We start from the raw sequence: 12,483 nt of genomic DNA, 5'->3' as shown, positions 1-12,483 counted from the left end.
TCTTGTGTTCGGGGTGGCCCTGGTTAATGTGTATTCCAGGCGCCAACTGTTGGGTATTTTTTTTCAGTCGATTAAACTTGTATTTCAGTGCCTCGGAGGACTTCCTATGAAAACCCCTTTTTGAAACAAAGGCTTTCTGAGTGACCTTCTCTATCGCTGACCTTCTCTATTGACTTGTTGGGCAAGGATTAAGTCTCTGTGCAGCTCAGTTTCGTTGATCCGTAAAACAAAGACCATCCCTCTGCTCTCAGCCTCTCAGGTGTGTGAGAATAAACAAGCGAGCGCTGGCGGGGCTGGGCCTGTTGTGGGTTTAAAAGGAAGGATGGAAGGGTGGGCTATTTTATTAATTGTAACAACATCCATTAAGCATTCACCGTGTGCCCTTTACCACTGCAACTGCTGGGCACGTATTAATTCATGTTATCTCCGCAATACCCTTACAGCTGCTGTTCTTATGCCCATTTAGAGGGGAAAGAATTATGGAACATGCGAAAAGGCAAAACAAGGAGTTGAACTGAGGCAGTCTGATTCCTGAGTTTGTTCATTGAGCTGTTTAGAAATGGAACAGACTATCTTTTAAGACAGTGCTCTCCTTCTTCAGAGGGTGGCTGCCCAGCAAGTATGTGATTTGTAAGGTTCTGAGATTTATGGAATGCAGTTATTCAGCATTTGTCCCAAATCTCAGAATCTGTTCCCTGTCTCTGAGTCAGTTAAATGGAAAGCACTAAAAGCATTGTTGCCTCCGCTCTAATATTGTTATAGGATCATCTCTGTTGCATCCAGGTAATGGTTGGGAGGGGCCTTTCAACCAATACATGGGTCCTGGCAGTACATCAGTGACAGACACCCAGCCCGGCCGGCACTGAGTTAGGCTAGTGAGATACTTCCACGAATGGCGGTGGGCACTCTGCGCCTTAGGTGGAGGTCTGCTCGGCTCTGTGTGAGCGCAGAGGCACTCTGGGGCTTCCTGGAGAAGCTGACACCTGTTTTAGTGATAAAGGAAGGGTGGAAAGGGTTAGTATGTGAAGGAAAGTACAGATGCGTGAAACCACATTGCCCGTGGAAGGAACTCTGTGCACTTGAGTATTGCCAGAGTATCTGCTAATCATTAATGTAAAAATAAAGGGAGCATTAAGCTGGACTTCCTTAAAATCCTCTGCCTTCAGCACTCTTTCTTTACCCCACTACAGATGAAGTACTTAAGAAAGAAGAAAGGAAAACATCTTTTGCAAAATTAGAATTCCCTGGATAAAATGACGTTTGTTTCATATGAGAAATTTCTGATAATTGTGAAGTGGGCAGATATTACACCAAAGCGTTAATTGTTCTCATGAAAAATTACTCTTATGAACTAGTGAACTAGGATCAATCAATAAAGAATAAATAAAATTGGATTTCTAGTAATAGGATGTGATGGAATCAAATAGGACAAGGCCTATTTGTGGTATGTCGTAAGGGGCCTTGAGGAATTTTTGCTAAATATGAATGTCCATCGAGAGTTTGTTAGAGATAAATGAAACCAATAACCCCTCTGTGACTCAGACGTAAATTAGAAACTGCCTCTCGTGACTGCTGGAACTAAGGCTGGCACAGATTAAGATTAATAAATACAGGTTACTCTTGTTATAGATAGAAACATTTTCTTTTAATAAGGCATAAAACAATTTATCCTCCTTAGGGTAAATTAGTCATTTTTCATTAAATTAAATATTTTTATTAAAGTAGCAAAATCTTGTGAAACTAATTGTAATTTATATTGCCATTTAAAAATTATTGTTCTGCTTAGCATTTTGAAAAAGATGACTAATGCTCTGCTTTAATGTAACAGTCAAATGCCTTACATGTAAGTCAAAAATAAAAGCATTCAGCAAATCGGTAAGTGTGTCAGCCCTGCACCTACCAAATCCTTCCTGGGTTTTCCTCCTTAATGAGCACCTGATGATTGAGCAGTGATCACTTTAGGAACTAATTAAAGTCACTAGAGTGATAGATATCCCAGTGTAAGGTTCATCAATACAACAGTGTGTTAGAGAGACTATACGGGCATTGTTCGTTTCTAGGTGTTTTCTGTGCAACGAAGCAGATGAGTTATGGCCTCAGAGCCCATGGAGACTTCTAGGAGGAATCTTACCTCCTCCGCATAGCATGATGTACTTACCTGCTGCCTCAAGTCAACAGAGGCAGGAGATAATTAGTATAATTTGTTGTTACACTGGTTTTTCCTTTTGGTTAAGATGTATGTGCCGTCTACCTTGACCCTGAAAAAGTGACCCCCTTTAGCCACTGAGAAGTATATTACATACATACAGTCATGTGCCACATAACGTCTCAGTCAACGATGAACTACATATACCTTGGTGGTCCCACAAGATTAGTACTGGAGAGCCCAGCTGTGTAGTTATACCATCTAGGTTTGTGTAAGTGCACTCTATGATGTTTACACAACGACGAAGTTGCCTAAGGACGCATTTCTCAGAGCTTATCCCCATCGTTAATCAATGCATGACTGTCTATATTTCCCCAAACAATAAATTCTTATGGTATTTAGTTGTTGCTAGCTTAATATCTGATATCATGGACTCATAGAATTTCAGAGTTTGGAAAAGTTCACTGAGATCGCATGATCCAACGGCCTCCTTTATAGATGAGAAAGCTGTGGGCTGGTGAGTTAAATAAAGCCTTGCCCCGAGGTCACACAGTGGGGGCGTGGCAGACAGAGAGGGCGTGGCAGATGGAGGGGGCGTGGCAGATGGAGAGCTCACACCCCTGGATGTCTAGGACATTAGTGCTCCTTCCCCTAACACTGGCTCTTGAAGATAGAGAAGAGAATAGTGAATCTCTGGCAGAAAACAAAAACACAGATGACACTGTGGCGTCTGTTTTCGTATAGACTGGTAAATGCCATCCCTCATTGCTTCCTCTGAGCTTCATCAAGTATTCTCCTTCTGGAGGGATATATTAAAACCCTCCTGGACAGAAGCCACCTAGTTACACAACCAGTTTCTCCTTCTATGATCAGGCCTGTAGTCTGTACTTTTTCTTTCATTCCACACTTTGGAAGGTGTTTGAGGAATATAGTTGGATTTGATCATCCCCCTAATTTTGGTCCTGTAGGGAGACCTCGTGATGTGATTGTAATAGATGAGGCTCATGCTGAGGGTCAGAAAGGCTGAGGTCACAAAGTTATTTTGCAGCAAAATAGGACCAAAACCCAGGTTTACTGCCTTTCGTGGACCTAAGCCCTTTCCATTAAAATGCTGCTCTGTACAATTACTCCTGAAACAAAATCTTTAACCCTACACCCAACAGACTATAATGATTTCAGTGATTTTCATTAACTGTATTTCCTCCTTTGCATGTGTGTTCTCTGTTTTTCCCTTTGTTTTCTTTCTTCTCTGCATCTCTGTTGCCCTGTTGTTTGGTTGGTTGGTGGTCTCTAGCCAGCAGAGTCCAGAGTCCCACACAATGCTTTTTGTTCTAAGCATTTGTTTGGATTATAAATATAATTTGATGATAAATTCAGACTGTCATACTAATTTCATTTCAATGGAACCACAACATACCTCAAGTTTTCTTTGTTTTTTTTTTTTGGAGGAAGATTAGCCCTCAGCTAACTACTGCCAGTCCTCCTCTTTTTGCTGAGGAAGCCTGGCTCTGAGCTAACATCCGTGCCCATCTTCCTCTAGTTTATACGTGGGACGCCTACCACAGCATGGCTGCCAAGCAGTGCCATGTCCGCACCCGGGATCCGAACCAGCGAACCCCGGGCCGCCGAGAAGCGGAACGTGCGAACTTAACCGCTGCGCCACCAGGCCGGCCCCACCTCAAGTTTTCTTTGATAAACAAGCTATAAGGACAGAATCTCATGCTATTTAATTGTTCATCTTCATCTATTTGCTCATTCTAAAGGCTTTGCTAAAGTTCTGAACATATACATAAATGGAAATATCACTAATGCTTCCCTTTACCTCTGTTAGAAATGATAATCTTTCCAATCATGGAGAAATCATTACCTATTATGAAAATGAATTATTTTATGGCAGTCTTTTTCAAATATCAGTAGCTACATTTGCTGTGCACTCATTATATGTCAGGCTCTTTTTTCTGTGCTCTTTACGTATGTTGACACATTTAATCCTATACCCTATGCAGTGAGCAATATTGTTATGCTGATTTTACAGTGAGGAAATTGAGGCACAGAAAGGTTAAGATACTTGTCCAAGATCACACAGCGAATAAGTGCAGAGATAGGATTTGAACCCAAGCAGTCTGTCCTGTGAATCTGAGCTCTTAACCACCAGTATACTACCTCTCAAAGAGAGTTCTCCTGTAAGTGTTACTTTGCAAATATAAGTAAGGTTTGTAAACTCTGTTTTCATTGACTTATGGAGAGCACTGAGAGCGTGGGGAGAGGAGGTGGGTTGTGAATGCTCATCATGCGGACATCCTACTGACCTCTCATTACTCAGGGATCAGCAGCCTTTCCAGCCCCCATGCCACAAACGAGAATAAAAAACACTGACAAGCGTCACTCACAGGCCTGAAGTGGGAGCTGGCGGAGGGGGCGGGGCCTGACAGCTCCGTTGTAGGTTTGGGCTGAGTAACACCAATGCCGAGGTTGGCTTCTCCCGTCTTTACATTCTTTGCATAAATAAAACATATGCCCCACCGATTTCTCCCCAAGCTGGTTAAAAAGAAGCCTGGGCATCCTCTCCAGTTAACTGCCATTCCGCCCACGCAAAGTCCACGGGCTGTGCCCCCTACTCCTGCTTGTCCTCCGAGAAGAGCAGCCTGCCTTCGTGTCTTCCCCGCTGGGTGGGGATGGAGTGTCCCATCTCTGGCCTCAAAGCGGAGCACAGTGCTGGCTCGTGGATGCTCAGTAGCTGTTCGGTGGATGAATAAATGCAGATCAGTGTACACTGCTCTGAAACCTGGGTAAGTCTACTCAATTTTACAGTGACTGTCAGCGTACATCGAAAAGGGTGCTAATTATGAGATGCACATTGTAGACAGGCTAGAAGCCTTTTCAGAGCGTGAATTCAGGCAGAGTGTCTTAGGAATGTAGGTATCTCTGCAGTCAGCTCCTAGGCGTCCCTCCCTGGCACGTTCTATCAGTTTTTAAGGGGTTTCGGCTAGCCCGGCTTGCAGTGAGAAACAGCGGGAGGGGCCTCCATCTGGTCCGCTCTTGCCGCACTCCCAGCTCCTTTGCCTTTGGGAGACAGTGGCCTTCACCTCTGCTTAGAGCCTGGATATGAAGCCAGCTCGTCTAGCCCGCCACCCCAAGCCCACGTGCCGCCTCCTACATCAGACCTTAGAAACTGTCAAGAATGAGGACTTCGCACCCTGTGACGTGCTTCTGTGCATTCTGCCGCGTCCTCCCAATTTTACCTCGGAGGAACTGTGCTCAAGAAAGTTGGGAAACTTGCTCGGCTGGTAGGCAGTAGCTCTGAAGCTCGCCTCCAGGGCCGCCTGCCTCAGGCGAAATTCATCGCCAGGGTTGGCTCAGCGTGCTGAAGAGCAAGCGGGCTCGAGAGTGAGGGGAAAGATGCCGGCATGCTATGGGTCTCAGGGTGTCTTACAGTGAGTTCCTGCCCCCACCCCTGTCTAAAATGAGCCCCCAGAGACACAGCATGGCTGAGCAGAAGCCAAAACCTGGACAGAGGGCCAGAGGCTGTGCAGGCCCAGGTTCCTTGCAGCACAGCCCCTGGGGCTCAGCTTAGGGTGACCCCGTGCGCCCTGCTTTCCCCACGAACCCGAGAGTGTCCTGGGAAACAAGAGGAACCGCTTCCAAGGCTGTGGGCCGGCCCCAATGATTGTGTTAGTCTGGCACTTACAGAAACTCAGTTACAATTAGAGCCCTCTCTGTATTGATTGTAGGAAAGAGATCTTTATCTTAGGTTGCTGATGATGAAGGAAATCCAGAAACTAGTTCTCAGAAGAGGTTTTAGAGATTGATGGCTTTCATAAAACAGCAGGCTATATGCGGAATTAGGAAATATTGCCACTGACATTGCTTTTCATTCCCCCCCACCAACTACCACACCTTTCTTTTTTCAGGGACCATGAATTCTAACGCTAATTGTATTTCACAAATTATTTAGAACTATTTGTCGTCCCGTTAGTCCAATCCCAGGTATTTATTGGAGGTGCTATTATGGATGCTGGGGGTGGAGAAGAATAATGCCAGGCTTATTCTGGGTATTTAGTAAATATTTATTAAATGAATGGACAAGCTGACTGTAAAATGGATTCCTGTCCTTCATTTGTTTCTCACCAAATGCCGACTTTACTCCCACTGTATATAAGGCAATATTAAGGATCTGAAGTTGCCTAAGATACTGTTGGTGCCCTAGCAGAAGCTACAGGACCACCCATGGTACGGGGGGGAACACAGAGATCTGTAACACATGGCAGAGAGTCTGAAGGGCTGTCAAGTAGTAGGTCCTGGTGGGTGGATGAACAAGGTCACTGTGCCTGGGGAACCAGGTGACATTTGAGCTTGCCTTGGAGGGTGAATCAGAATAGTAACAGGAGGAGGTACCTGGGGAGGGCATCCTGGGCAGTGGGATTGGTTTGGGAGAAGGCCCCAGAGGCAGGAAAGTACAAATTCTGAGGGAGTGTTAAGTGATTGACTCAGAGTAGTAGACTAAGTGCTGGTGGGCCTGTGTTGGGACCAGACCGTGAGGCTTTGAACTCCAGGGCAGAGGGAGCAGTGTCAAGTTTAAGAAAGGTCAGAGAAAGTGAGAACAGAAAAAAGGCCCTGGATTCTCTCTCTTACTTTCCGTTCCCTCTTCTTCCTTGCTAAATGCGGTCACTTCACACCCCACACCATCCTGCATGCCTTCCCAGGTTACTGCTGTATGCATTATTGTCATACTGTTTACACCGCTGTGGATTCACAAACCCCTCTTGAATAAATTCTACACTTCTGAGTTGGGGTTTCAAGGCTCTCCTGAGCTGGCACATGCTCACTCCTTCAGTCTTACCCTTCAGCTCAGTCACCCAACCATCCGCTCCTCAGGCACTTTGCTGGATGCCCTTCTCTGCCATCTTGGTCTACTCATGCGCACCTCCCCTGTGTGGGCCCCACCTCCCCGCTGTACCTTTGCTGATACTGTCCTTCCAGCCTGAATGCCCTCTCCCTTCCCTGGGGCCCATCAGAATCTCCAAGGCCTATTTTTCAATCTCTAAAAATTTAAACTCTTGGAAGATGAAAACCAAGCCTTGATTTTTACACCTATCAGTGCCTTACTGGTGGGAAGCACCAAGCAAATGTCAAATGAATAACTAATTATCTTTCATTCCTTCTTTGCCTCCATTCCTAAAAATAACCAAGAGTAACTATATGCTCCAGGTCAAGAGGCCTTCCATTTGGATGATGCTTTACACTTTCCAAAGGTTATGGCCTAGCAGTTCAGAACACCTAATCTGGAGCCAGGCTGCCAGGCTTCCAACCATTGCTCTGCCAGTTACCAGCTGTGTGACCTTGGGCGAGTTGCTTAACCTCTCCATGCCTCACTTTTCTCATCTGTATAATGGGGAGAATGAAGGTACCTACCTCATGAGAGTTTTTAGAAGGATTGAATACGCTATTTTTGCAAAATGCTTAGAACAATGTCTGTCATGTAGTGAGCATTATGTAATACTTATTTGGCTAAATATATACATATTACATATATGTACACATATATATTAGTGGTATACATATATATACACACCAATATAGTAAGTACTCAGTAAAGTTTAAATTACACACACACATGGACACAGGAATGCACAATTGGGTGTCCACAACAACCTTGTAAGGTGAGCAGAAGTGTTAACTTCCCCACACCTAGTAACTGGTAGATCCATTCCTGGAACCATCTAAGTCTTCTAACTTCTGAGCCAGAAGTCAAAAAGTAGAATTTATAGCCTTAATCCATTGATCTTCTGCAACACATGGGCGGTTTTCAGATACATAGTGTTTTCTTGACAGTGAATATTGAAATTTACTATAGCTATTTTAATTATTTTGATTTAAAGTACAAGAGTAGTGGCAGATACATAGGTCTGTCAGTAAGAAAAAAATATTAACAGCTTCTGTGCAAAAGTTTTTATATAGGATTTCACAGTCTCAGAAAGAACTCCATGATGTGGCCACTTTCTGCTTGGCTATATTCGTCCTGCAGCTAAGGAAAGATGGAGCAGAAAGATAAATTGAGTGTGTTCAATGGAGAATTATGCATAAGGCTTTAGTGGAGAAGAATTCAAATAGGAAAATATGCTATTGGAGTACATTTAAATGGATGTGTGCCTAGTATGTCATTTGGCATGCAAAGGCTTGTGTTTGCATTAAGCTGATGGAGAAGCTGTTATTTTCTTTGCCGTATGTATTCAGAATGCACCTTTAAGAAATAAAAGCTTTCTTTGACTTCTCTGAAAAAGAGAGAACTGTCTGTTATTTTAAATACAAAACACATTTAACTTCTGTCAACAGCTTACATTTTAAATAATGCAGTTTGTGCTTGCCTTCATTATCTGTAATTAGAGTTCTCAAAAAAGCTTTTAGTGTTTTTCCTCCTGACTTTTAAAATTCATTCATTGTAACTGTTAACGTTTTAGAGAATCATGGAAACCCTAAGTCATATTGGAAAGCCGAACAAAGAAATGTTCTGGAAATTACCATTGAACTGGTTAGAGAACCCTCAGCTCTTATGCTGAACCACATGATAGTGAGAGACTGACACCCTTTTCTTGCCAGTGTTAGGGCGGACTCAGATGTTTTCCTCTCAACGCAGGCTGCTTAATGAGAACCGTGTGCTGGCAGCCAGCTCAGTATCCTCAGGCTCAGTGTGTGCAAATTACCTGCTTACGTGAGTCCTCAGCATCCACGGTAAACAAGAGTCAGGAGTTCAGGTCTTGTCTTCGGGATATATTTAAGAGAGAGATTTCTCAGATTCACAGGGCTGTCTGGGATGCCTTTCCATCCAGTGATGATGGGAGTCACGTGTCCTCATTTCTTCCTTCGTGTCTATAAGCAAGAAGAATACAGACAGCTGAGCGACTCTGTGAGAGAGAGTGTGTGTGTGTGTGTGTGTGTGTGTGTGTGTGTGTGTGTGTGTGTATATGAGAGACAGAGAGAGCTTGGTTTATTCCACCCTCTCATTTAAAGATGTAACTGGAACCAGCACCCAAATGGTATGTGGGTTTGCTTCCGGCAGGGAATATAAACAGAGCCAAGCCTAGAAATGCAAGGTGTGTAATAGCTCCATTGACCTCGCTGTTTGCCCAGCTGCACGGTGACTCCCTTTTCATTCCCCAGCTGCCCAGCTGTTTCCAAGTGCTATTTTATTTTTCTTTTAAACTGGAGTAGCCAACCAAACTTCCCCTGGACGGGTTTGATAATTACTGAAAACAGACGACCCTGTGGTCTAGCCCTCACTTGGTTCTTGGTCAGCAGTGCCTTGACAGGACTCGCTAGCTCACGTTTTTAAGGAAAGACATCATCAGCTTCTATGAAAATAAGTAAAGACTCTTCACTAACCCCATGCTTTACTCTTCAAAATAGTCATCTTGAGAATGTTAAGTTGAACCAAAGAAAGTGCTGATTTTCTACCTTTTTTATATAACCTACAAAACCAGCAATTTCATAGGATTCAACCTAAATAGATTCGTTCCAGTGATGCTTTTAGTTCCCAAACTATTTTAAAACTCATCTTTTGGAATGAAAAAAATCAAAAGTTCCTTAACTTCAAAACATTCCATTAATCTCTTGTAAACTACACCTTCGTTATAAAATTGGCTCTGAATAACTTATTTACAAATGAAATGGAATCTCTCTTATATGGATGAGAATTTGACATAACATATGAGAAAGTGCCTCCACTCATTACTTGCGTGCTGAGTTCTGGGATGGTCCTTGATACTTCAGTCACATTGGAGTCATCACATCTTATCTATGTCCTTTCTTATATAATTATTTTCAAAATAAACAGGTTTCAGAATTGGCCCAGATGTCTGACTCTGCATATAAAAGCAGATTGATGGGGCCGACCTGGTGTTGCAGCGGTTAGGTTCGCACGTTCTGCTTCAGCGGCCCAGGGTTCGCTGGTTCGCATCCCGGGTGCGGACATGGCACCGCTTGGCAAGGCATGCTGTGGTAGGCATCCCACATATAAAGCAGAGGAAGATGGGCATGGATGTTAGCTCAGGGCCAGTCTTCCTCAGCAAAAAGAGGAGGATTGGCAGCAGATGTTAGCTCAGGGCTAATCTTCCTCAAAAAAAAAAAGCAGATTGAAATTATATTGGAAAACTCTGATTTTCAGGTAAAATCTCTTAAAATCTGTGACTATTATTCTTCTGTATCTAAGACTACAGAGACTTTATACAAATATGTGATAGATATAAAAATAAATAATGATGCGCTTCATCATTTGAGAAAATATTTTTAAACATCTGTATCATTAAAATGCTTTGGGAAGTAACTATATAGGTTAGGTTTTCTTCAAATTATCAGCGTGTTAAATGGGCACTTTGACTCAAGAGCCTCAAAAATGTGCAGATTCTCCAACTCTGCAATTCTACTTCCGGAAATATGTCATAGGAAATATGACACAAAGTTGTGCACAAACATTTCTGTAATGATAATATGACCAAACTTTTTAAAGACTTAAATGTTTTTGATTTTTAAACCTTAAAATTTTTAATCGAGGATTCATTAAATTTATAATACACATGGAAAGGATACATTACAAAATTTATGTTCTATATCTTCCTAAATCTATTAAAATGCAAATTGGATGTTTCATTTCTAAGAGAAGAAATAAGATAGGATAGACATCAAGGTTTTCAGCACAGCTTTATTCGTAAAGCAAAACGTTGAAATATCCTAAAATGTTCGATAATAGGGATTTAGTTAAGTAGGTTATGGCATAGTCATGTAAAGAAATGTTATCCAGCCCTGCCTTAAAATTATGTTTCAGAAGAATATTTAGTGATATAGGAAAATGTTCTGATATGTTAAGTGAAAAAAGGATATAGATTGAAAATTGTAAATATAGTATGATCCACATTTTTTGGAAGGAGAAATGATATGTGTCATTTTAAAATGAAGGGAGGGAAGAGAGAGAGAGAGTGTGTGTGTGTGTTTTCATAGGAAAAAGGCGAGATGGCTGTATACCAAAATCTTTTATTTATTTATTTTTTTTAGTGAGGAAGATTGGCCCTGAGCTGACATCTGTGGCAGTCTTCCTCTATTTTATGTGGGGTGCTGCCGCAGCGTGGCTTGATGAGCAGTGTGGAGGTCCACGCCTGGGATCCAAACCTGCAAACCCTGGGCCACTGAAGTGGAGCACATGAACTTAACCACTGCGCCACTGGGCTGGCCCCCCCCGAATCTTAACAGTGCTTATCTCTGCTTGCTTTTTATTTTGTTTATTTTCTTTTTTGTATCACACGTTTCCTATACTGACCATAAAGTATTACTTTGTGGTCAGAAAAACAATTTTTTTAAGACTAAAACTATGTATAAACCTTCATATTTACGTTTTGTATTTTGACAAATTTTATGCAGTAAAATTCCTTTAGTAAGGGCTGTACTAACTTGGAGTTTTTTGTAATTCCAAGGTTGGCTCAAATTTACCCGTGAATAATGGTTTATTCTGCAAATTAATAATGCAGAGGAGATTTCAGAGAAACACTCCAGCTTCAGGGAACTTTTCAAGTGCACTGAAAGCACGCAGAAGACCCTGTAAATCATTTTTTCATCAAAGCCTGCCCCTCAGTGCCTCTTCCTGGCAGGTGAATTTGCATATTTCTGTTTGCTTTATTTAGAAGCAATAGTCCATAATTCATCTATTTTACTACCAATCTGGCTCTCCCCTGCCAGCTGGAAGGTGGTGTTTTTAACATAGACGTCATATAATGGTTTCCATTCACTCTCCAAGTTACAGACAGACATCTTTTAACAGTTTGGGTCCCATTTTCACAGGTGATGAAAACGTACCATATGTACCATGCAGAGAGCATCAGTGCAGAGAGCAAGCTGAAAGAGGCTGAGAAACAAGAAGAAAAGCAAATTGGAAGGTCTGGGGACCCGGTCTTCCATATCAGACTAGAAGAGAGACATCAGCGGCGGAGCTCTGTAAAGAAAATCGAAAAAATGAAAGAAAAGGTAAAGAAAAATATGTTGCAGGGCCTTTGTCTCCTCACTGGAGGTGACAGCACCAAGAAGACTGATACAGAGCTGATAGAGGCACGTTGTAAGTTATTGGGAATTGATGTGCGTTTCCTCCCACGGGAATGGAAAGTGTTTAAGAAACATAAAAATCACGTAATAACAGCTGGACATCGTTTAGTGGTGAATGCCAAGTATTCAACACACAACACAGAGAACTTGAATATTAACGAAGAGATTTCATTGCAAATGGGCCTGAAGCCCAAATACATTGTTGTTATTCCCGTAGCTGGGTAATTTTAGTTTGTTATTTAAATCCAATTCGA

At 42.5% G+C, this 12,483-nt stretch overlaps 1 protein-coding gene across 7 annotated transcripts in view; it reads left to right on the top strand.

Annotated features, from left to right (window-relative positions):
• SRGAP1 (SLIT-ROBO Rho GTPase activating protein 1) overlaps positions 1-12,483 on the top strand; it is a 258,542-nt gene that overhangs the window by 163,243 nt on the left and 82,816 nt on the right. For 6 of the 7 annotated variants that reach the window (XM_046684107.1, XM_046684121.1, XM_046684127.1 and 3 more), the window contains one exon: positions 11,972-12,154. In XM_046684107.1, coding sequence (XP_046540063.1) covers positions 11,972-12,154 — 183 coding nt within the window. Of the gene's footprint in view, positions 1-11,607; positions 11,782-11,971; positions 12,155-12,483 lie in introns of all 7 variants that reach the window. The other variant, XM_046684113.1, reaches the window with a different exon arrangement.

The sequence above is a fragment of the Equus quagga genome, chromosome 1 (genome assembly GCF_021613505.1).
Source record: "Equus quagga isolate Etosha38 chromosome 1, UCLA_HA_Equagga_1.0, whole genome shotgun sequence".
Classification (NCBI taxonomy): Eukaryota; Metazoa; Chordata; class Mammalia; order Perissodactyla; family Equidae; genus Equus; species Equus quagga.
Note: the sequence above shows the minus strand (reverse complement) of the source record. Positions and strands in the feature narration are given on the sequence as shown.